This window comes from Mobula birostris, chromosome 8 (genome assembly GCF_030028105.1).
Source record: "Mobula birostris isolate sMobBir1 chromosome 8, sMobBir1.hap1, whole genome shotgun sequence".
NCBI lineage: Eukaryota > Metazoa > Chordata > Chondrichthyes > Myliobatiformes > Myliobatidae > Mobula > Mobula birostris.
Genome location: NC_092377.1, coordinates 102,453,344 through 102,478,523, shown reverse-complemented (window position 1 = coordinate 102,478,523; position 25,180 = coordinate 102,453,344). Strand labels below are relative to the sequence as shown.

The 25,180-nt window shown below is 43.2% G+C and overlaps 1 protein-coding gene across 2 annotated transcripts in view; it reads left to right on the top strand.

Annotated features, from left to right (window-relative positions):
- The window catches only part of LOC140201546 (thrombospondin-2-like), a 135,943-nt gene that overhangs the window by 56,153 nt on the left and 54,610 nt on the right, over positions 1 to 25,180 (top strand). For both annotated transcript variants that reach the window (XM_072265827.1, XM_072265828.1), the window contains exon 7: positions 20,297 to 20,390. In XM_072265827.1, coding sequence (XP_072121928.1) covers positions 20,297 to 20,390 — 94 coding nt within the window. The remainder of the gene's footprint in view (positions 1 to 20,296; positions 20,391 to 25,180) is intronic.

Below are 25,180 nucleotides of genomic sequence, written 5' to 3'. Positions count from 1 at the left end.
CAGTGGAATTGAACACGAGTTGCTGACGGTGGAATTGAACACGAGTTGCTGACGGTGGAATTGAACACAGGTTGCTGATGGTAGAATTGAACACATGTTGCTGACGGTGGAATTGAACACGGTTTGCTGAGGTTGAATTGAACACGGGTTGCTGACAGTGTAATTGAACCTGGATTGCAGAAGGTGGAATTGAACAAGGGTTGTTGGGGTGGAATTGAACACAGTTTGCCTACGGTGGAATTGAAGTCGGGTTGCTGTAGTGGAATTGAACACAGGTTGCTAAGGGTGGAATTGAACACGGGTTGCTGACGGTGGAATTGAACACGGCTTGCTGACGGTGGAATTGAACACAGGTCGTTGATAGTGGAATTGAACATAGATCACTGACGGTGGAATTGAATACAGGTCACTGATGAAATTGAACACGGGTTGTTTACAGTGAAATTGAACACGGGTTGCTGACGGTGGAATTAAACATGAGTCGCCGATGGTGGAATTGAACATGGGTCACTGACGAAATTGAACACGGATTGTTGACAGTGAAATTGAACACGGGTCGCTGATGGTGGAATTGAACATGTGTTATTGGGGTGGGATTGAATGGTTTACAGTTGGGTGAATTTAACTTGGGTTGTTGAAGTGGAATTGAACATTGGTTGTTGACGGTGGAAATGAACACAGCTTGTTGAGGTGGAATTGAACACGGGTTGTTGGGGTGGAATTGAACACGGGTTGTCGGGGTGGAATTGAACACGGGTTGCTGACGGTGGAATTGAACACGGGTTGCTGACAGTGGAAATGAACAGTGGTTGCTGACGGTGGAATTGAACACGGGTTGCTGACGGTGGAATTGTACACGGGTTGCTGACGGTGGAAATGAACAGTGGTTGCTGACGTTGGAATTGAACACGGGTTGCTGACGGTGAAATTGAACACGGGTTGCTGACAGTGGAAATGAACAGTGGTTGCTGACGGTGGAATTGAACACGGGTTGCTGACGGTGGAATTGTACACGGGTTGCTGACGGTGGAAATGAACAGTGGTTGCTGACGTTGGAATTGAACACGGGTTGCTGACGGTGAAATTGTACTTGGGTTGCTGACGGTGGAATTGTATGCGGGTTGCTGACGGTGGAATTGAACACGGGTTGCTGACAGTGGAAATGAACTCAGGTTGCTGACGGTGGAACTGAACACGGGTGGCTGTCGGTGGAATTGAACACAGGTTGCTGACAGTGGAATTGAACACTGTTTGCTGACGGTGGAATTGAACACGGGTTGTTGACAGTGAAATTGAACACGGGTTGCTGATGGTGGAATTGAACACAGGTCGTTGATAATGGAATTGAACATAGGTCACTGACGGTGGAATTGAATACAGGTCACTGATGAAATTAAACATGGGTTGTTTACAGTGAAATTGAACACGGGTTGCTGACGGTGGAATTGAACACGAGTCGCTGATGGTGGAATTGAACATGGGTCACTGACGAAATAGAACACGGGTTGTTGACAGTGAAATTGAACACGGGTCGCTGATGGTGGAATTGAACATGTGTTATTGGGGTGGGATTGAACACAGCTTGTTGAGGTGGAATTGAACACGGGTTGTTGGGGTGGAATTGAACACGGGTTGCTGGGGTGGAATTGAACACGGGTTGCTGGGGTGGAATTGAACACGGGTTGTTGGGGTGGAATTGAACACGGGTTGTTGGGGTGGAATTGAACACGGGTTGCTGACGGTGGAATTGAACATGGGTTGCTGACGGTGGAATTGTACACGGGTTGCTGACAGTGGAAATGAACAGTGGTTGCTGACGGTGGAATTGAACACTGGTTGCTGACGGTGGAATTGAACACGGGTTTGCTGACGGTGGAATTGTACACGGGTTGCTGATGGTGGAAATGAACAGTGGTTGCTGACGTTGGAATTGAACACAGGTTGCTGACGGTGGAATTGTACACGGGTTGCTGAGGGTGGAAATGAACAGTGGTTGCTGACGTTGGATTTGAACACGGGTTGCTGAGGTGGAATTGTACATGGGTTGCTGACGATGGAATTGTACGCGGGTTGCTGACGGTGGAATTAGACACGGGCTGCTGACAGTGGAAATGAACTCAGGTTGCTGACAGTGGAATTGAACACAGGTCGTTGATAGTGGAATTGAACACGGGTCGTTGACAGTGGAATTGAACATAGGTCACTGACGGTGGAATTGAATACAGGTCACTGACGAAATTGAACATGGGTTGTTGACAGTGAAATTGAACACGGGTTGTTGACAGTGAAATTGAACACGGGTTGCTGATGTTGGAATTGAACACAGGTCGTTGATAGTGGAATTGAACATAGGTCACTGACGGTGGAATGGAATACAGGTCACTGATGAAATTGAACACGGGTTGTTGACAGTGAAATTGAACACGGGTTGTTGACAGTGAAATTGAACACGGGTCGCTGATGGTGGAATTGAACATGTGTTATTGGGGTGGGATTGAACACGGTTTACAGTTGGGTGAATTTAACTTGGGTTGTTGAAGTGGAATTGAACATTGGTTGTTGACGGTGGAAATGAACACAGCTTGTTGAGGTGGAATTGAACACGGGTTGTTGGGGTGGAATTGAACACGGGTTGTTGGGGTGGAATTGAACACGGGTTGCCGGGGTGGAATTGAATACGGGTTGTTGGGGTGGAATTGAACACGGGTTGCTGGGGTGGAATTGTACACGGTTTGTTGACGGTGGAATTGAACACGGGTTGCTGACAGTGGAAATGAACAGTGGTTGCTGATGGTGGAATTGAACACGGGTTGCTGACGGTGGAATTGTACACGGGTTGCTGACGGTGGAATTGTACACGGGTTGCTGACGGTGGAATTGAACACGGGTTGCTGACAGTGGAAATGAACTCAGGTTGCTGACGGTGGAACTGAACACGGGTGGCTGTCGGTGGAATTGAACACAGGTTGCTGACAGTGGAAATGAACTCAGGTTGCTGACAGTGGAATTGAACACGGGTTTCTGATGGTGGAATTGAACATGGTTTGATGACAGTGAAATTGAACATGGGTTGCTAACGATGGAATTGAACATAGATTGCTGATGGAATTGAACACGGTTTGATGACAGTGAAATTGAACATGGGTTGCTAACGATGGAATTGAACATGGATTGCTGATGGAATTGAACATGGGTTCCTGTGGTTGAATTGAACACAGTTTGCTGACGGTGGAATTGAACACGGAGTGCTGGGATGGAATTGAACATGGGTTACTCAGAGCCCTGTTGGCAGCTGATGCAGTAACGTCGTTTTAGATTGCTCCTATCCTATTTACTTTATTGTCTCCAACCAGTTTTTTTTTGAAACCTTATTTTAATACCTTAATACTGTTCTACTCTGGCTGGGAAAAGAAGAAAAGCTTCTGCAAAAGAAAGAGATACAGAAGATGAATCCCCAGTCACTTTGGATTCAATCAGTGACTTCCTTAAACAGCAAAAATTGGAATTTTCCGAGAAGTTTCAATAATTTAATGGCAAATTGGATACAATCCAATAAACTTTAGCTGAGCACGAGAACAGAATTCAGGAAAATACTGCAAAGCTGGTAACATTTGAAGAGGATCTTAAAGATACACTTAAACTCTGCAAAGAGTTATCCTTATCCAATGAAAAAATGATGAAAAGGATTATCAGTCTAGAAAATAGAAACAGGAGAATTAAATTGCGAATTCTGGGTCTTGAAGAATCAATTGAAGGCGCTGACCCTAAGAAGTTCTTTGCAAACTTTCTGAAACAGCTATTCCCTGCTTTATTCACTTCTGAGCCAAAGCTCGGTCGAGCATATTGCTCGCTGACATCAAAGCCATTGCCGTCGGCAGCGAGACCCAGGTCGGTCATTCTAAGTTTTCATGAATTTCGTATTAAGGACCTTTTAATTTGCCATACTCGTCAACAAGGAATGATCGATTTCCATGGTTACAAGGTCAAATTTGTAGAAGATTATTTGCCTGAAGTTATGGCCGATTGTATGAAATATAAAGAAGTTATGTCAGAACTTTATAATAAAGGATTTAAACTATCCCTTCGGTTTCCCACCCATCTGAGTATTGTTTTGAAGAAGGGATTACGAAAAAATATTAAGTCGGTTGAAGACACAAAAGAGTTTGAAGGATGCAGTTTAAAACTGTTATATTTCTTATTTGATCATTTTTCTCCTCTGTTAATATGAAATGAAATAAGGTTTCAATAAGCTTACGTTTTGGCTGTTCATATATTGTCTTTTGTTATATACTTTTTGATACTTTTTTATTATATCCCTTTTTGAGACTTTATTTTAATACAGCTTTCTTTGAATTTGTTTAAACTGATCCTTTTGTATTTTCAAATACATGTACTGAGTTACTTTTCTTTTTATGTTGTGTCTTGGTAGGGACATATTTGACCTTGAAGGACAGGAGTTTCTGTCAACAGGATTTTTGGGGAGGGAACTTAGTTGTTAGCTTGCTGATTGCCTGTTGGTCAGCTTTCTGGCTTTGCGTGGGGGAGAGGCTAGGGCCTATTTCTCTCTGGGAGCTGTGTTGGGTTGATTATATTATTGTCTGTTTGACTACCTTACCTTACAGTTTGCTTTCTAGTTTTAATAACTTATGGCCAGATCTTTTAATTACATGATGATTTGAATTTAAGATGGTTCGAAATATTAACTTATTTAGTTTTCCGTTAAACGGAAAAAAGTGTTTGCTTATATTAAATAATTTAAAGCACCCATTATTTTCTTAGAAGAAACGCACATACGCAGCTGTGATAGCTTACGTTTTTTTACTCGGTGGAAGAATATGCAATTCCATTCTTCGTTTAATGCAAAATCACGTGGAGTTTTGATTTTTGTAGCTAATACAGTTTCCTTTGTTCAGCATAAAGTTGTTTCAGATCCTAATGGTCGATTTGTTATTCTATCAGTGAGTTTAGACAGTAAATTGATTGATTTTGCTAATGTATACGCCCCCAATGTAGATGATCCAGGATTTTTTGAACGTCTATTTTTGTTTTTGCCAGATTTGTGTACTTACTTTCTTGTGATAGGAGGAGATTTTATTTGCTGGTTAGATCGCTCATCTATCAAACCAGCCACACTTAATAAATCAGCTTTGTTTATCCAATCCTTTCTAACTAAATGTGGTATAGTTGATGCTTGGAGTTTTCATCATCCGACAGACAGGGAGTATTCTTTTTACTCTCATGTCCATCATTCTTATACCAGGATTGATTATTTTTTTATTGACAGTCAAATGATTCCATTGGTTCGATCGATCGAATATAAAGAGATTGCTATTTCTGACCACTCTCCTGTACTTCTATCTTTAAATCTCCTTGGTCTTATCCCTATGAGTAGATTTTGGAGATTTAATTTAACTCGGTTATCCGATGAGGGTTTTTAAAAATTTATGGAGAATCAAATTACTCTTTTTTTTGAAGAAAATACGTTGGAAGAGACGTCTAGTTTTATTATATGGGATACTTTAAAAGCATATATCTGGGGTCAAGTTATTTCTTATACTGCAAACATCATTAAAAAAGCTAACAAGGAGAGAAACAAACTAGTTAATCAGTTAAAACAACTGGACCATAAATATGCTTCGGTACCCAATCCTGAAACGTAAGGGACGTATTGAAACCAAAACTAAATATGATCTTTTTTTAACATATCCAGTTGAAAGCCAGCTTTTAAGAGATAGAAGTCAATTTTATATTCACGGAGATAAACTGGTAAGCTACTGGCTAATCAATTGAAGCCACTTATAGCCAAGTGGCAAATTAAAGAAGTACGTAAAATCAATGGGGATATGACAACTGACCACTTTGAAATTAATGACACTTTTAGGGAATTTTATTCCAAATTGTATAGTTCTGACTCTGTTAATGATAATATTGCAATGAATAATTTTTAGATCAATTAAATATTCCTAATCTTTTGATAGATGATCGTAGGCAATTGGATCAACCCATTTCCCAGGAGGAAATTGCTCAGACTATCTGAGAATTGCATTCTGGGAAATCCCCAGGACCCAATGGATTCTCTAGAGTTTTATAAGGCTTTTTCCTCCTTGCTTATACCACACTTATGTTCTACCCTTACAGATTCCTTTAAGGTAGGAAGATTACCGCAATCTTTTTACGAAGCTTCTATTTTGCTTATTCTCGAAAAGAATAAGAATCCTACTGAATGTTCTTCATATAGACCTATCTCTTTACTCAATTTTGATACTAAAATTTTATCTAAGGTGTTGGCTCGCAGACTTGAAAATATTATATCTTCTATAGTTTCAGGTGATCAGACGGGATTTATTAAAAATCGATACTCCCATTTTAATATATGGTGTTTGTTAAATGTAATGTATTCTCCATCTAAGGAAATATCGGAATGTGTGATATCTTTGGATGCAGAGAAGGCCTTTGAAAGAGTTGAATAGAATTATCTATCTACATCCTTAGAAAAGTTTAATTTTGGACCTAATTTTATTCATGGGATTAAATTACTTTATTTATCTCCCTCCACTCAGGTTCTTACTAATCTTCAGAATTCTAAACCCTTTAAACTTTAATGTGGAACTAGACAAAGTTGTCCTTTGAGCCCTCTGCTTTTTGATTTGGTATTAGAACCCTTAGCAATTGCTTTTCGAGAGTCTAAAGAGATTACTGGTATTTTAAGGAGAGGTACTATCCATAAAATGTCGCTCTGTGCTAATGACTTATTGATTTTTATACCTAATGTTACAACCTCTTTACCATTTGTGTTCTATTTACTGACTAATTTTGGTCAGTTCTCAGAATATAAATTAAATTTACATAAGAGCAAACTGTTTCCTTTAAAGAATTTAATACCAACTGATATTAACCTTCCTTTTAAAATTTTAAGAAAACAATTTACGTGTTTATGAGTAAGAATTACTAAGAATTATAAAGATTTATTTAAGGAAAATTTTATAACTTTAATGAATTATGTTAAAAAAAACACTTTCTAATTGGTGGACTCTCTCTTTATCACTGATTGGCCGAATTAATTCTATTAAAATGAATATCTTACTTAAATTTATATACCTTTTTCAAGCTGTGCCTGTTTTTATTCCTATATCTTTTTTTGACTCTTTGTATTCAATTCTTTCTTCCTATATATGGAAGAATTAAAAACCTCACATAAATAAAGCTCACCTTTTTTTTAGATTAGATTATAAGGACACGCAGTCCTCTTTTATTGTCATTTAGTAATGCGTGCATTAAGAAATGATACAATATTCTTCCGGTGTGATATCACAGAAACACAGGACAGACCAAGACTGAAAAATTAACAAAAAACACTAATTATAACATATAGTTGCAACAGTGCAACAGTACCATAGCTTGATGAAGAACAGGCCATGATCACAGTAAAAAAGTTCAAAGTCTCTCAAAAGTCCCACACCTCACGCAGACGGGAGAAGGAAGAAAACTCTCCCTGCCATGCCCGACCACAGTCCGACTCTTAGTCGTCCGAAAACTTCAAGCCTCTAATCAGCCCTCCGACACCGAATACCAAGCACCATCTCTGCTGAACGCTTTGACCTCAGCCTCGGTCGCCAGCAGCAGGCAAAGCCGGGGATTTTGGGGCCTTCCCTCCGGAGATTCTCGATCGCACAGTAGCAGCGGCAGCGAACCAGGCATTTCAGAAGTTTTTCTCCAGATGTTCCTCGGCTTCTCATGTCTGTCTCCATCAAATCAGAATTGTGCACGGCATCCTACTTACAAATATGATATCATTTCACGGAGAGCTGCGCGTGCCACCATCTTCTCCTCCTGCCATCTTCTCACCTTCGAAAAAACAAACAGAATGGAGGCTTTCCCTTACCCAATTTTAGGTTATATTATTGGGCAGTTAATATATGAAATATTACATTCTGGATATATTACATTAACCATGAGAATTGCCCTGTATAGGTTTCTTTGGCAGTCAACTCCGTTATGAAATTTTCCATTATTTCTTTACTTAGATCCTCGCTTCCTTTATCTTTAAGTAAACTAATTGACAATGTGGTGGTCAAACATACTTTGAGGATTTGGTTACAGTTTAGAAAATATTTTGGTTTATTGAGATTCTCCCTCTCGAGTCTCATCTTTTCTAATTGTTCTTTCAAACCATCCTTAATTGACTTACCTTTTAAAGAATGGGATAGATTGGGTATTAAACGATTTCAAGATTTGTTTGATGGAGAGAATCTCTCTTCTTTTGTGCAACTTTCAACGAAATTTAACCTTTCCAATACCCACTTTTTTTGATACTTACATATTAGAGATTTTTAAAGATCTCATTTACATACATTTTCTACAAGTCCAGATAAGAATATAATAGATACAATTTTTAATCTGAAACCCTTTGACAATGGTTCAATATCTTACATTTACAGTCTGCTGTTGGAACTTGAAAAGGCCTCTTTAGATAAAATTAAAGGAGACTGGGAAAAGGATTTACAGATTTTCATATCTGAAGAGAGCTGGAAGATTATTTTAAAATTGATTCTTCATCATTATGTGCTCGTCATTCTTTATTACAATTCAAAGTGGTACATAGAGCTCATATATCTAAAGACAAGCTGTCTCGTTTCTACGCGGATAATTCCCCTTACTGTGATAGATGTACTAATGGAGTGGCCACACTAATTCATATGTTTTAGACATGTCCGAGCCTTGAAAAATTTTGGAAAGATGTATTTCAATCTTTTTCTGTACTTTTCAATGTTAGTTTTAAGCCCAATCCTTTGACTGCCATGTTTGGTATTGTGGAGGATAGTGCTACAATGAAGCCATCTAATTTGCGGGTATTGACCTTTATGTCTCTTATGGCCAGGAGGGCGATCTTGCTCAAGTGGAAGGAGGCCGCCCCGCCCATTCATGTTCAATGGCAAACTGTTGTTATGTTGTGCCTTGATCTAGAGAAGATTCGTTGTTCAATTTCTGATTTTAAACATGATTTTCTAATGTTATTGGGACCCTTTCTGAGTTATTTTCATAATCTCTGAACTGTTATTAAAGTATGGATCTGAGCCATTATCATCATTATTATATGGTAAGGTATTTTCTGCTCTTTTTTTTAACCAACCAGCTCATTTTGGTAGTGGGGTTAGATTTTTTTTAAGTAAATTACAATTATTTTATTTTATTTCATTTCCTAATTCCATCTTTATTTTCTACATGATTGATCTGGCATATGGGATACTGTGATCATATTACTATGATTTAAATGCAATGTAATTCGTATTACTTGTATCCTTATGAATTTTGTATTTGTATTTATGCAATTTATATAATATTAATAAAAATATCGAAAGAGAACACGGGTTGCTGACAATGGAATTGAACACGGATTGCTGAGGTTGAATTGAACACGGGTTTTTGACGGTGTAATTGAACACGAGTTGTTGGGGTGGAATTGAACACGGGATGCTGATGTTGGAATTGAACATGGTTTGCTGACGGTGGAATTGAACACGGGATGCTGATGTTGGAATTGAACATGGTTTGCTGACGGTAGAATTGAACACAGGATGCTGACGTTGGAATTGAACACGGTTTGCTGATGGTTGAATTGAACTGGGGTTGCTGACGGTGGAATTGAACACGGGATGCTGACGTTGGAATTGAATATGGTTTGCTGACAGTGGAATTAAACACGGGATACTAACGGTGGAATTGACTGACGTTGGAATTGAACACGGCTTGCTGACGGTGGAGTTGAACTGGGGTTGCTGACGTTGGAATTGAACACGGTTGATTGACGGTGAAACTGAACACGGGATGCTGATGTTGGAATTGATCATGGTTTGCTGACGGTGGAATTGAACATGGGTTGCAGAGGGTGGAATTGAACATGGGATGCTGACGGTGCAAATGAACACGGGTTGCAGGTGGGAATTGAACGGTTTTCTGACTGTAGAATTGAACAAGGCTTGCGGACAGTGGAATTGAACACGGGTTGGCGACGGTGGAATTGAACTTGGGTTGTTGGGGTGGAATTGAACATGCGTTGATAGTGGAATTGAACAGTGGTTGCTGACAGTGGAATTGAACACGTGGTGTTGGGGTAGAAATGAACACAAGTTGCTAGGGTAGAACTGAACACAGGTTTCTAACGGTGGATTAAACAGAGGATACTGACGGTGGAAATGAACACAGTTTGCGGGGGGGATGTGAACACATGTGGCTGATGGTGGAATTCAACACGGTTTGCTGGGGTTGAATTGAACACAGGTTGCTGACAGTGGAAATGAACTCAGGTTGCTGACGGTGGAATTGAACACGGTTTGCTGGGGTTGAATTGAACACAGGTTGCTGACGGTGGAATTGAACACGGGTTGCTGACGGTAGAATTGAACACGGTTTGCTGGGGTTGAATTGAACACGGGTTGCTGACAGTGTAATTGAACCTGGATTGCAGAAGGTGGAATTGAACAAGGGTTGTTGGGGTGGAATTGAACACAGTTTGCTAACGGTGGAATTGAAGTCGGGTTGCTGACAGAATTGAAGATGGGTTGCTGTAGTGGAATTGAACACAGGTTGTTAGGGTGGAATTGAACACGGTTTGCTGACGGTGGAATTGAACACGGGTTGCTGACGAAATTGAACACGGGTTCCTGGGGTTGAATTGAACACGGTTTGCTGACGGTGGAATTGAACACGGGTTTGCTGACGGTGGAATTGAACACGGGATGCTGACGGTGGAATTGAACACGGGTTGCTGACGGTGGAATTGAACACGGTTTGCTGACGGTGGAATTGAACACGGGTTTGCTGACGGTGGAATTGAACACGGGTTGCTGACGGTGGAATTGAACACGGTTTGCTGGGGTTGAATTGAACACGGGTTTGCTGACGGTGGAATTGAACACGGTTTGCTGGGGTTGAATTGAACACGGTTTGCTGACGGTGGAATTGAACACGGTTTGCTGGGGTTGAATTGAACACGGGTTTGCTGACGGTGGAATTGAACACGGGTTGCTGACGGTGGAATTGAACACGGTTTGCTGGGGTTGAATTGAACACGGGTTTGCTGACGGTGGAATTGAACCTGGGTTGCAGAAGGTGGAATTGAACAAGGGTTGTTGGAGTGGAATTGAACACGGGTTGCTCATGGTGGAATTGACGATGAATTGCCCACGGTGGAATTGAACACAGGTTGCTGGCGCTGTAATAGCTTCACTCTGACTGCTACACTGCTGTGCCCCCCCCATTCCCTTATTGTTTACCGTTTGTTCACATACCGAAGTACATAAATCTGGTTATTAATGTCACATGTACTGGTGCATGCGGTTCATTAGAGCCATTCATTACGTCAGTGTATTGAGGCAGTACAAGGGAAGACCAGAATCTAGAGTCAAAGTCAAGTTTATTGACATATGAATGAATACATGGATGCACATGTGCAATGAAAACCTTAATTGTCGCAACATCATGAGCATGTATTCACAATGCAATCACAATTTTATTTATTTATTGAGATACAGCATGGAATAGACCCTTCTGGCCCTTTGAGCCACACTGCAAGATCTATTTTGATGCAAAGTGATCACAATAGTCATAGTGTTGTTAATTCTGCTGATGACTTGGGTTTGGACAGTTTGTTCCAGAATCAAATTGTTGAAGGGAAGTAGCTGTTCCTGAACCTGGAGGTGTCGGAGTTCTGCTCTCCAGTCTGATGGTAGCTGTGAGAATTTGTCATGGCCCGGGTGGTGGGAATCTGTAATGATGGATGTTGTCTTCTTGAGGCCTTCTATAGATGCCATCCACAGTGGAAATAACAGAACCAAAAACAAAATGCAGAATATTGTGTTACAGTGAGACAGGAAGTGCAGTGTAGGTAGACAATAAGGCAGGAGTTGGCCCTTGAGCAAATATTGGGATACTATGCTTATACGGCCCGCGAGCGAGTTTTCCTTATTCTGAGTGTTTCACGCAACCACACTGATGGACATGCATGGTATCTTGTTACACTGGCCCCAGGTTCCATTTTCTTCCAAACCAAACACTGGTATATACGAATGACGGGAAGGCAGACTACCTTATTAGTATGTATTAGATACACTCCGTGCACGCGCAGGATTTCAGTTGGGATCGTTCAAATTGGTAAACAGAAACAGTGTCACTGTGTTTTAACAAGAAATCCACGCTAAATATCCAGATATTTACATGTGCTACGATACTTGTTGAATAACTCGCGTTTCGAAATAAAATCGAAGAAAAAAAAGTTCAATGGCAATGAATGCAAAACGCTAGAAGGTAGACACTGAGTGCCGAAACTTCCAGGACACTTGGACACTAGATTACTTCTTCATCGAGCAAGCTGGGAAACCAGTTTGTCTCATTTGCCTAGAAAATGTTGCTGTGAAGAAGGTCACAAATAGAGGAAATTTTAACAAGTTTACTGGGCCAGCAAGGAAAGATGAAGTTGAGCGAATGAAGGCTGGTTTCAGAACAAACAACATCAAGTTTCACATCGATTTATTGACTGTTTGCATTAAAATTTTCTTTTTTATTTAACTTAATTTACCACCATTCCATGCATCATGTTCATACGTTTTATGTTTAAAGATTCATTGTGTCCTTTTAATAGATTCAAAAGATGCCTTGATTGAAATAAACTGCAACTAAACTGAGTTCTTTGATTACTAATTGGCATTCTTGGTTAAGCACAAATGATTTTCTAGCATGCGTTATTCATTACTTTGAGGCAAAACATAACTAGATGTTCTTAAAGGGATAATTCCCATATTTCGTATACGATCCGGCCCACAGAGGCAAAAAGGTTGCCAACCCCTGCAATAAGGCCATGATGAGGTAGATTGTGATGTTGTACTTGCACCTATTACACCGCTGGCATTTTGGGCAACATTGAAGGTCTTCCATCTCTATCTGTCAATACAGTCACACTCAGACGTAGAAGGATTCTTCATCGCTGTTTCCATAACAATTTTGTTTTACCAGTCAGGGTTGTTCACCCTGAGCTGAACCTCTGAACCCTGAAGACCAGTGGATCACTCTTAGTCTGGCCTCTACCCTTTGACCTTGTTAACCCTACCAATAGTCAATGCACAAAGGGCCTGACTCTGGTCAACACAGCTCTCCAGCTCATTTACTTTACTTTACTTTATACTTTACTGTCGCCAAACAATTGAACGTACAATCATCACAGTATATTTGATTCTGCGCTTCCTGCTCTCTGGATTACAAATCGATAGTAGATATTAAAAATATTAAAAATTTAATTTATAAATCATAAATAGAAAATAGTAAGGTAGTGAAAAAAAAAGCCAAGAGGCAGGTCCGGATATTGAGGGACACAAGCCTGCAAACCCTATGACAAGGTTGTGGTCCTCTTGTATCTCAGTACATGTGACAATAAAAATCCAATTGCAGTTCCTTTATGTTGCAGTCCTGAGCACATTGTCAATCTGAATAGCAGGCAAATAAGCGTAAAACTGGATGCCAATAGATGTAAATAATCAAAGTGCTGAACTCAAATGACATTTTCTTTAAGCATGCATGTTGAGGTTTAATTCCTTCAAATATTAGTCATACTTGCTCAACGCCACATGTTAAGAATCAGGGAAACTCTTCAGTGTTGAATGCCACTCAGTCTGATGCCATAAAAATTCATTCAGAGAAACAGATAACTGGGAGCAGACTGAGTTTGAGGATAAAAACAAACTTTTGCTGGAAAATGATCCTAGCTGCTGAGCCTGAGGATCTGTCATTGACTCGGAGGGAGTCTTTGAACAGACACAGTCACTGGGAATTCGTGCAGGGAATTCTGTCATCTGGGGACAGAGCAGATTTTCTTTTGGCTGCACTCAGCAGCAACTTTTGTCGGTAGCTCCTTTATCTAATAAAGTGGCCACTGAGTGTGTTTTTGGGGCTTTTTCTGCTGCTGTAGGCCATCCACTTCAAGGTTCGGCATGTTGTGTGTTGAGAGATACTCTTCTGCACACCACTGTTGTAATGTGTGTTTATTTGAGTTACTGTCACCTTCCTGTCAGCTTGAACCAGTGTGGCCATTCTCCTCTGACCTCTCTCATTAGCAAGGTGTTTCACTCACAGGACTGCTTTTCACAACATTCTCTGTAAATTCTAAAGACTTGTGCATGAAAATCCCAGCAGATCAGCAGTTTCTGAGATACTCACACTACCCCACCTGGCACCATCAGTCATTCCACGGTCAAAGTCACTGAGATCACATCCCTTCCCCATTCTGATGTTTGATCTGAACAACAACTGAATCTCTTGACCATGCCTGCATGCTTTTGTGCATTGAGTTGCTGCCACATGATTGGCTGATGAGATACTTGCGTTAACGAGAGGTGTATGGGTGGCCACTGAGTGAAAGTTTTTGGTGGAGGGTTTGATAGATGTCATGAAGAGATGTTGGGCATTCAGCCAGGACAATAGCCAGACCTGTGCCAGGGCGCAGCTATATCTGAAATGGGCCTCGGAAGTTGTCACAGTAATGCAGCAGTTAGCGTAATGTTTTACAGTAGTGGTCGCCAATCTTTTTAAGCCCAAGATCCCCTACCTCTGCCTTAGTGAAAGGCAAGATCAACCTATTAAATCGTTTAGAGAAAAAACAGCTCAGATTGTACTTCCAACTTGAGGCCTTTTATTTGGTCTAATTGTATTTGAATTACATAAAATGCTTTTGTCAAACTTTCAAATTAATTCAACCAAGAGAACACTGTAACTAGCATATCAAACAGGCCATAGCTGTCTTTCTTTAAGAATATTACAATACTTCATACCTTTTGTAGTAACTTCTACTTTAAAAAAGGACCACTCGACAACTTCATGTCCAAAGGAACAACTTTATCTGGGACGGCAAAACCAATGCAGCAGAGGGATTTAGACACGCATGCGCTGAAAAGACCAGAAGTAAAACCTGCAACCCCGAAACAACCTTTCCGTAGCGGGAGTATTGCTATATCACCATTATCCTGATTGGTATTAACTTATTTTTATAATGCTCACGTTACAACACTTCTCCCCCTTTAAATTCCAACATTTCGCAAATGTAAAGGAACTGGGAAACAAAAAACAGTGGTGTCATTAGCTTGCATACCTCTGAAACTTATACTAGTGTCTCAGTAGCAGTTTACCAATACAAAACACCTGAAAAACGTGGCAGATTCAACATTCTGTCCAACAAAGGAAACTGTCCATTCGAATATTCAGTCTGTCAGGAGGTTTGCGAGGGCACTGTGCTGCAACTGTTTGTTGACTTGCTGCCTGAGATAAAGAAACAAGGAGCACGAGGGACTGTCAGGTGATGCATGGCTACTGGATTTAGGGTTTCTGACAGACCTAACGGCTAAATTAAACGCACATTTAACAGCAAGCTCATGGGAAAGGACCAATACCTGCCCCACATGATAAATGCAGTAAATGCTTTTAAGGCCAAGCTCGGTGTTTGGATTTCAAATTTAAAGAACAGGAGGCTGACACACTTTCCCAACTTGGAGAAACTGTTATAGGCCATCAAGGAAAAAAAAATGCTTTTCTCCCTGAGCAGTACTGTGCTTATCTAGACAAACTGGCAATAGAGTTCGATTGGCGTTTTGGGGAGTTAAATGTCATGAAAGATATTGCTGCATTTATTTCAAACCCATTTCTGCCGATCGATATAGAACAGATAGCAGCCAAATTCCAGCAAGTATTTGGTGTGCCAAGTGATTCTGAAATGGAAATAATTGATTTGCAAAATAACATCGAGCTTAAAGCAAGATCAAGGGACGATGACTTTTGGGGGCTTGTCAGCAGGGAGAAGTTTGCTCATCTCACTACATGTGCACTAAAAGTCATTGCCTACTTCGGGTCAACTTATCTGTGTGAAATTGCATTTTCACAGATGAAAATTATTAAATCTAAGTACAGGAGCTGTCTTACTGACAGACATCTCACAGACTGTCTCAGACTGGCTGTCTGTAACTATGAGCCAAATTTCAGGGGACTAGCTCCAGTCATCACACTGAGTGCAAGTCAATTTTTATTCATTTATTTTTCATGTTGAAATAAAATTAAATAATGAAACTTAGATTTAAAGGTGTTGTAATGTGAGCATTATAAAGATAAGTTAATGCCAACTAGGATACTGGTAATATAGCAATACTCCTGCTACGGAAAGCTGTTTGTAAACAGAGGTTGTTTCCAGGGTTGCAGGGTTTTACTTCCGGTCTTTTCTGCGCATATGTGTATAAGCCCCTCCGCCGCATTGGTTTTGCCGTTCCAGATAAAGTTGTTCCTTTGGACATGAAGTTGTCGAGTGGTCCTTTTACAAAGTAGAAGTTACTACATATGACTCACATATGCACTCTAGGGGTAAAATTTGCTTTTACATCTAAAGGTTTATCAGGCTTAATGTATTTGTGTATTTATTTTTCTTTTTTTTTTGGTGATCTGCTGGGAAAGTCTCCAAGATTGACCGGTCGATCGCGATCGACTGGTTGATGACCACTACCTTACAGTGATAGCTGTAAGATCAGGGTTCATTTCCTGCCGCTGACTGTAAGGGGTTTGTACGTTCTCCCTGTGACCATGAGTGCTTCCTCTGGGGGCTCCAGTTTCTACCCACAGTCTAAAGTCATACAGTTTAGGGTTAGTGAGGTGGCATCAGAAATGTGGTGACCCCTGTGGGCTTCCCAGGACAATCCATCGCTGATGTGAATCAACTTGTAGCAAATGACATATTTCACTGTATGTTCCAACGTACACGTGACAATTAAATGAAGCTGAAAGCTAATTAATGAGGGTGCAAGTTCGCAAAATGAGGTCTTCAGGTCATAGTCATATTGCTGGGACATACCCAGGATGTGCTGGGACACACATCGTCAGTGATGTGACCTGCGGTCAGCGGGTGTTACAGGGTCTTCCAGCATCAGACACCCTCACCCAGGTGATTCAGCCAAAGCTTGATCAGGCCACAGCCTGTGTCCCAGCAGCACTGGTCCATGGGTCACACTTCTTGTCCAGAGCCATCTGGAGGCTTGCTCAGTGGCCTTTGTGATGATCCTGATGGCTCTTTTCCTTGCAGCCCCTGTAATGCCGAGGAGAGAGTAGGTTCTGCAGAGCAAGCAGCCATCAGAACCTCTACACCCCACCTCTATAGGCTCACATCATGCACTCCACCCCTGTCTCTGCCACTGGTCTACCAGCTGCTGGTATTTCAGCTTCTTATGTTCAAACACCTCCTCAGTCAGGTCTTCCCAAGCAACTGTCAGTTCCACCATGACCATCTGCGTCGAGGTTTCTGACAGAGTGACCACGTCTGGCCTCAGGGATGATGATATAATGAAGCCAGGGAACTTTAATTTCTTGCCAAGATCGACCTTCAGTTGTCATTCTGACACCATGGTGAGCAAGCCTTTTGGTGATCTCGGTTGGTCTCCAGCTTTGACAAAGGCGATGGGCTTTCTGAGTTGGTGGAGGTTTTAGTGGTCAAGAAGATACTTTCTGCCACTGCCTTCAGCACCTGGTCATGGTGCCAGTGGCAGTAGCCTTCTCTCCGGGCTTTTGGGCAGCTGCTGAGGATATCTAAATGTCTCTTAGCTGAGGCTTTTAAGAGAAACTTGGATAGGCACAAGGATGTAAGGAAGGTAGAGGGATATGGACCGGTGTAGATAGGAGGGATTAGTGTTTGGGTGTTTTTGTTTTGCTTTTTAGCTAGGTCCACAGGATCCTGTACGCTATATGCTGCAGGGTCCCTCTGCCAGGGCAGAGAGGACATGATGGTGCCTCAATTTTGCCCCAAGTAACACGTTCACTGGACTAAATGGGACGTCGTACACAGCCTGGATCATGAACTTGATGCACTGGGGTTCAGCCTGCCAGATGTTGGACCAGGAGATCTTCCACTTCAGCACACCCTCCCATCTTGTCCAAGCTCCCTGCTGTCCCATTCCTACCATCCTGGTGATATGCACTTCATCAACGGCTGCTCACGCCTCTTCCTCGACCAGTTTGCATCCGTCCCTGTCCACGGCCCTGTCGAAGCAGGTCGAAGGGAAAGTGCCCAGCCCCATCTGACCAGATGTCACTGTCCCTGTGATTCAGCCGTCTCTACTGCATCCTGGGCCTTCCACTTCCTGCCTGTCAGGACCACAATTACTGCTGAAAACTCTATATGCAGTAATTCTCTTGTCCGAGAAACCATGTTGGTTGTCATCCAGACTCTTCCTGGGTGTCACTGGCTGAACCAGAGCTTATGATGCTGAGATACATCCTAGGATGCACTGGGACACATCATCGGTGATGTAACCTGCGCTTATCGGGTGATTCGCGCTTTTCAACATCAGACCAGGTGACCCAGCCAGGGGTGATCAGGCCCTGGCTTATTTCTCAACAGCACTGGTCCACGGGTCACACCTCTTGATGCATAGCCATCTAGAATCTTGCTCAACAGCCTCTGTGACGATCCTGATGGCTCTTTTCTTTGCAGCCCATGTAATGCCAAGGAGAGAGTAGGGTCTGCACAGCAAACAGCCAGAAAAACCTCTACACCTCACCTCTAGAATAACAGCACAGAAAGGGGTCCTTCAGCCCATCTGATTCATGCCAACCAAGCATCCTCCTTGCTAGTCCCAGTTCCTCTTGTTCGGACCATAACCCTCCAAGCCCTTCCCCTCCCAGTACCTATCCAAAAGTCTCTTAAGCATTGCAATTGTACCTGCCTCGATCCCCTCCTCTGACAACTCATTGCAGGCATAGAAGTCATGGTTCAGAGTTTGGACCCGAAATGTCGACTGTTCCTTCCCCAACTACAGACGTTTTTCAACCTGCTGAGTTCCTGCGGCAGGTTGTTTGCTGCTCTTCAAGGCTTGCTTCCGAGTTAAATATTCAAAATAAAATTCAAAGATCAAAGTAAATTTATTATCAAAGTACATATATGTCACCATAAACAACCCAGAGATTTGTTTTCTTGCAGGCATACACAGCAAATGCAAGAAACACAATTGAATCAATGAAAGACCACACTCAACAGGACTGACAAAAATCCAAAGTGCAAAAATCAGCTACGAAAATACAGAAAGAAAAATAATAATGATAATAATAAATTAGCAATAAATATCTGGAACATGAGATGAAGATTCCTTGAAAGTGAGTCCATAGGTTGTAGGATCAGTTCGGTGATGGGGCAAGTGAAGTTGAGTGATTTTATTTCCTCCGGTTCAAGAGCTTGATGATTGAGGGTAATAATTGTTCTTGAACCTGATGGTGTGAGACCTGAGGCTCCTGTACCTTCTTCCTGAAGGCAGCAGTAAGAAGAGAGCATAGCCTGAACGGTGGAGGATCCTGCGATAGCAGCATGTTGTGAGAGGTCATAGAACAATAGACTCACAGAGTTGTACTGAACTAAACCTATCAGCCGGTCACATCCTTGCTAACCTTTTTCTCATCAGTAATAATCCTGTGCCTGCATTAGATTAGATTAGATGCAACTTTATTGTCATTGTGCCGAGTACAGATACAAAGCCAATGAAATGCATTTAGCATCTGACCAAAAATCCAAAGGATAGTGTTATTTACAAAATAACTGCGAATAAAAAAAGTGCTACAGAACACAAATATAAAAATACTGAGACAGTATTAGTTTGGTATCCTTCAATATGCCTTTTTAAGTGCCTGTCTAGACTTCCCTTAAGGGTGGTAACTATATCTGATTCCATCAGGTCCTCTGGCGGTGGTTTCCAGATTGGCCAATCTCTGTGTAAAACTGGTTACCCCCATCAGATCTTGTTTAAAATTCCTTCCTCTCCCCTGAGATCCCTGTCCTCTCGCCCCTGAGATTCCCTTATCCTCTCCCCCCCGAGACACCTGGTCCCCTCTCCCCTGAGATTCCTGTAGCATCTCTTCACCCAAAATCTGCATACCCTCTCTCCTGAATTTCTGACTCATCCCTCCTGAGATTGCCATGTCCCTGGCTCCAAGATTCCCATCCCCTCTCCCCTGATTTCCCATCCCCTCTCCTCTGAGTTTCCTATCCCCTCTTCCCCAAGATTCCCATCCCCCCTCCCCTTTGATGGCAATGAGAAGCTGAAAATATTGCACCCATTGGGATAGTCTCACTGGGAGTCTCTCTGTCCAGTTTGCATGTATTTCCTTGTCTGGAAGTAGTGGTTCTGTTTGGAGGCATACCTTGGGTATTCCTTGTGAGAGATAATGGTTCTGTTTGGGATGTTTCCTGGTCATTCCTGTTTGTGAGTTAATGGTTCTGTTTGGTTTTGTACAGGACTTCAGTATCATCTGTGGCCGAATCACCTGCCCTCCTGTGTCGTGTGCCAGCCCCTCCTTCATCGAGGGCGAGTGCTGCCCCTCCTGTCTCCGTGAGTACACCTACAGCGTTTCGTGCTGAAGTTCACAACTGCACACCGTGTTTCCATGATTGCCCAGTGGGGATCAGAACCAGAAAACTCTTGTGGGGAGAGGGCAGAGACCACAGGTGAAAGTACCATTGTGTTTCTGCTGCATGTGTCTGGCTCTGTGTGTGTGTGTGTGTGACCTGTTCCATGTGTGTGACTGGCTTCATGTATGGAAGCTGGCACTGTGAAGAGATTGGTTTCGTATGGGGACCTGCTCCGTGTGGGGCACCTGCTCCATGTGGGGGACCTGCTCCATGTGGTGACCTGCTCCATGTGGTGACCTGCTCCGTGTGGGGACCTGGTCCATGTGGGGACCTACTCCATGTGCTGACCTGCTCCGTGTGGGGACCTGGTCCATGTGGGGACCTACTCCATGTGCTGACCTGCTCCGTGTGCGGGACCTGCTCTATGTGGGGGACCTGCTCCGTGTGGGGACCTGCTCTGTGTGGGGACCTGCTCCATGTGAGGGACCTGCTCCGTGTGGGGGACCTGCTCCGTGTGGGAACCTGCTCCATGTGGGGACCTACTCCATGTGGTGACCTGCTCCGTGTGCGGGACCAGCTCCGTGTGGGGACCTGTTCCATGTGGGGACGTGCTCCGTGTGGGGGACCTGCTCCGTGTGGGTGACCTGCTCCATGCGGGGTCTGCTCCATGTGGGGGACCTGCTCCATGTGGGGGACTTGCTCCGTGTGGTGACCTGCTCCGTGTGGGGGACCTGCTCCGTGTGGGGGACCTGCTCCATGTGGGGACCTGCTCTATGTGGGGGACCTGCTTCATGTGGGGGACCTGCTCCATGTGGGGACCTGCTCCATGTGGGGGACCTGCTCTGTATGGGGACCTGCTCCATGTGGGGGACCTGCTCTGTGTGGGGGCCTGCTCCATGTGGGGGACCTGCTCCATGTGGGTGCCTGCTCTGTGAGGAGACCAGCTCCATGTGGGTGACCTGCTTTGTGCGGGGACCTGCTCCGTGTGGGGACTTGCTCCATGTGGGGGACCTGCTCCGTGTGGGGACCTGCACCATGTGGGGCACCTGCTCCGTGTGGGGACCTGCTCCGTGTGGGGACCTGCTCAGTAAGGAGACCTGCTTTGTGCGGGGACAGCCTCTGTGTGTGTGACCTGATCCTTATGGGGAATGGCTCAGTGCAGGGTACCTGCTCCACGTGGGGAATCTGCCCCATGAGGACTCCAGTCCCATGGGCTATCTAGTGAGTGTCACGGATGCTGGGAACAGCTGAACTCCTTTCCACATCTGACAGCATTATATCAGATATCCTGCTGAACAGTAAATGTTTCTCCTCTGAGATTTCTGTTCATTCTTTCCCAATGATTCCTATCGCTTCTCTCCCAGAAATTCCTGTAGTTTCTCACCTGGGATTCTCATCCCCACTGCCCTGGGAATTCCATCTCTTTCCTCTGAGATTCCCATACCCTCTGTCCCAGAGATTCCTGTACTTTCTCCCCTCAGATTCCCATACTCTCTCACCTGGGATTCCCATGCCTCCCCCTTGAAGTTCCTATACACTCCCTCCTGAAATTTCTGTAGCCTCTCCCCTGAGATTCTTTTCCCTCTATTGCAGAGATTCCTATACCTTCTCCTCAGATTTCCCATACCCACTTCCCTGGGATTCCTATCTTTCTCTTTCCCCTGAGTTTTCTACTGCTTACCCCATCACCATCCTCAGGTATTTCCATAACCTCTCTCATCTGAGATTGCCGAACCCTTTTTCCCTGAGGTTTCAGAAATCTCTCCTACCTCCTCTGATGACCTTATGTTCGATATTTCAAGGATCCCATTATGTTCTTTGCCTGAGATTTCTGTCTACTCCACTTGGAAATTCCCATCTGCTCTGGGCGTTGAGATATTCCTGGGGATTTTGGCTCTGGTTTTATACTCCTTTGCAGATTCTTGTCCAAAAATGCAATTTAAGAAGTGCTATTCCCTCCTTTTTTTGATTAGATTCTGGCTGTCCAAGCAGAAGTTATCTCTGGGATTTATTTACACTGTGTTATTAACAGATCACAGGGAGATAAGGTGCTGAGGTCCATGTAGGTCTATTGGGAATGTTACAGGACTTCTGAGGGTTTTGTGTTATGAGGTGAAGTATTTGAGGTGGGTTGCCAGGGCTGTTTGGAACCATTCCCTACAGAGTGGGCCAAGATTCAGAGTCAAACAAGCAAGGTTGCAATGTTGAGGCTTTATAAGGCATTGCTCAGACCACATTTGGAGTATTGTGAGCAGTTTTGGGCCTCATGTCTAAAGAATGATGTGCTGGCTTTGGAGAAGGTTCAAAGGAGGTTCCTGAGAATGATCCTGAGAATGAAAGGGTTAATGTGTGGGGCGTGTTTGATGGCTCTGGACCTGTATTCACCAGAGTTCAGAAGAATGTGTGTTGGTGGGGTGTGGAGGTTGGTGGCAGGGGCATCCCACTAAAACTTATTGAGTATTGAAAGGTCTCAAAAGAGTGAATGTGGAGAGGATGTTTCCTATAGCGGGAGAGTCCAGGACCAGAGGGCACAGCCTCAGGAAAGAAGGATGTCCCTTGAGAACAGAGATGAGGAGGAATTTCTTCAGCCAGATAGTGGTGAACTTGTGGAATTCATTGTCACAGACAGCTATGGGAGCCCAGTCATTGGGTATCTTCAACGTGGAGGTTGCTAGGTTCTTGATTTGTGAGGGTGTCAAAGGTGCTGTATCTCTAAATAAAATAATTTAAATTAAACCAAAATCTCTGGCAGAACCGGGAGGGCTATAGACAGCTTCTGTGGAAGGAGGAAGTGTGGAATGAAAGGGAGGGTGAGCCTTGAGTCCCGTTCTTCCATTCAGCACAATTCCTACTGGTCTTCCACCCAACTAAACTCTTCTGCCACATCCCAAGTCCCTCGATCCCTGGATCCAAATATCCATCAATATCAGCCCTGGGGGTGGTGAAGGGGTTGGGGGACATAGTGTTACAGCTATTTGACTTACAACCCCAGAGACCTGGCTTCAGTCCTGTCCTCTTGTGCTGTTTGTGCAGAGTTTGCACCTCCAGGTGCTCATATTGCAACCCCCAATCCTGGACATACGTTGAAAAAAAAAGGAAATTGCCTTTTTCAACTCACAGGGAGAATAGGCCATCAACTTTTTGTTGATGTTTCTGTAGCAGGCAATTTCTTCTTTACAAGGTCGAGTGGCTAGCTCGATGCTCAACCCAGCACGGATGGAAAGCGTGCCGGGGAGCCGGCTGGAATCGAACTCGGGAGCCTTCGCTCCAAAGTCCAGCGCTGATGCCACTACGCCATCAGAGGGCTCATATGTTGGCCTACAAGTTAATTGGCCACTACGATTTGATTGTCTGCAGCATGAAAATAGAATCTGTGGGAGAGTTGATGAGAAGGCAGGAAGAATAAAATGGGATAAGTGTGACCAGACACTTGACGGTTAGCAAGGTCTGAAGGGAACAAACATCCTATCAAAGAGTGAGGAGAGAGTGGGTGGGTGTCAAGGACAGCCTATCAGAGAGTGAGGAGAGAGTTGCTGGGTGTCAAGAACAATCTATCAGAGAGTGAGGAGAGAGTGGGTGGGTGTCAAGGACAGCCTATCAGAGAGTGAGGAGAGAGTTGCTGGGTGTCAAGAACAATCTATCAGAGAGTGAGGAGAGAGTGGGTGGGTGTCAAGGACAGCCTATCAGAGAGTGAGGAGAGAGTAGCTGGGTGTCAAGGACATGCTATCAGAAAGTGAGGAGAGAGTGGGTGGGTGCCAAAGACAGCCTATCAGAGAGTGAGGAGAGAATGGATAGATGTCAAGATTGCCAATCTGATTGAGGCAATGGGGCTCCTGTACCTAATAAAGTGGCTATTGAGTGTACATTCGTGGTCTTCTGCTGCTGTCGTCCACTTCAATGTTTAATTTGTTCTGAATTCAGAGATGCTCTTCTGCACATCATTCTTCAAACACATGGCTATTTGAGTTACTGTCACCTTCCTGTCAGCTTGAACCAGTCTGGCCATTCTCCTCTGACTTTTCTCATTAACAAGGCACATTTGCCCACAGAACTGCTGCTCACTGGATTTTTTTTTGTTTTTCGTACCATTCTTTGTACACACTGTGATTTTTTTGTGAACCTCCTCTGGACTTTTCCCAATGCCAGCACATCTTTTCTCAGATAAGTTACTTTCTTACTCCTTACATGATTGGACTTGCTTTGGTTTTACTTGCCATTAAGTATTCATGCCCTTTCTGCATTTCCTCAGCAGAACAATATCGATTTTAAATAGTTAATAAAAGGGTTAAGTGGGAGATCAGGAAGAGGTTTTTTACCCAGAGGGTGGTAGGCATCTGAAAAGAGAGAAGATGCAGAAAACTACGTCACATTCAAACAGCATTGTTTATTTGCACCAAGGTCTTGTTTTTACATGTTTTTTTATATCGCTCTCTTCACTGTCTTGTATACCACTCAGTGGCCATTTATTAGGTACAGGAGTGTAACCTGGTACGGTCTTCTGCTCCTGTAGTCCATCCACTTCAAGGTTTGGCATGTTGTGTGTTTAGAGATGCTCTTCTGAACACCACTGTTGTAATGTATGGTTATTTGAGTTACTGTCACTTCCCTGTCAGCTTGAACCAGTCTGACATTCTCCTCTGACCTCTCTCATTAACAAGGCATTTTCACCCACAGAACTACCACACATTGGATTTTTTTTTGTTTCTCACACCATTCTCTGTAAACTCTTGAGGTTGTTGTGTGTGAAAATCTCAGGAGGTCAGCAGTTTC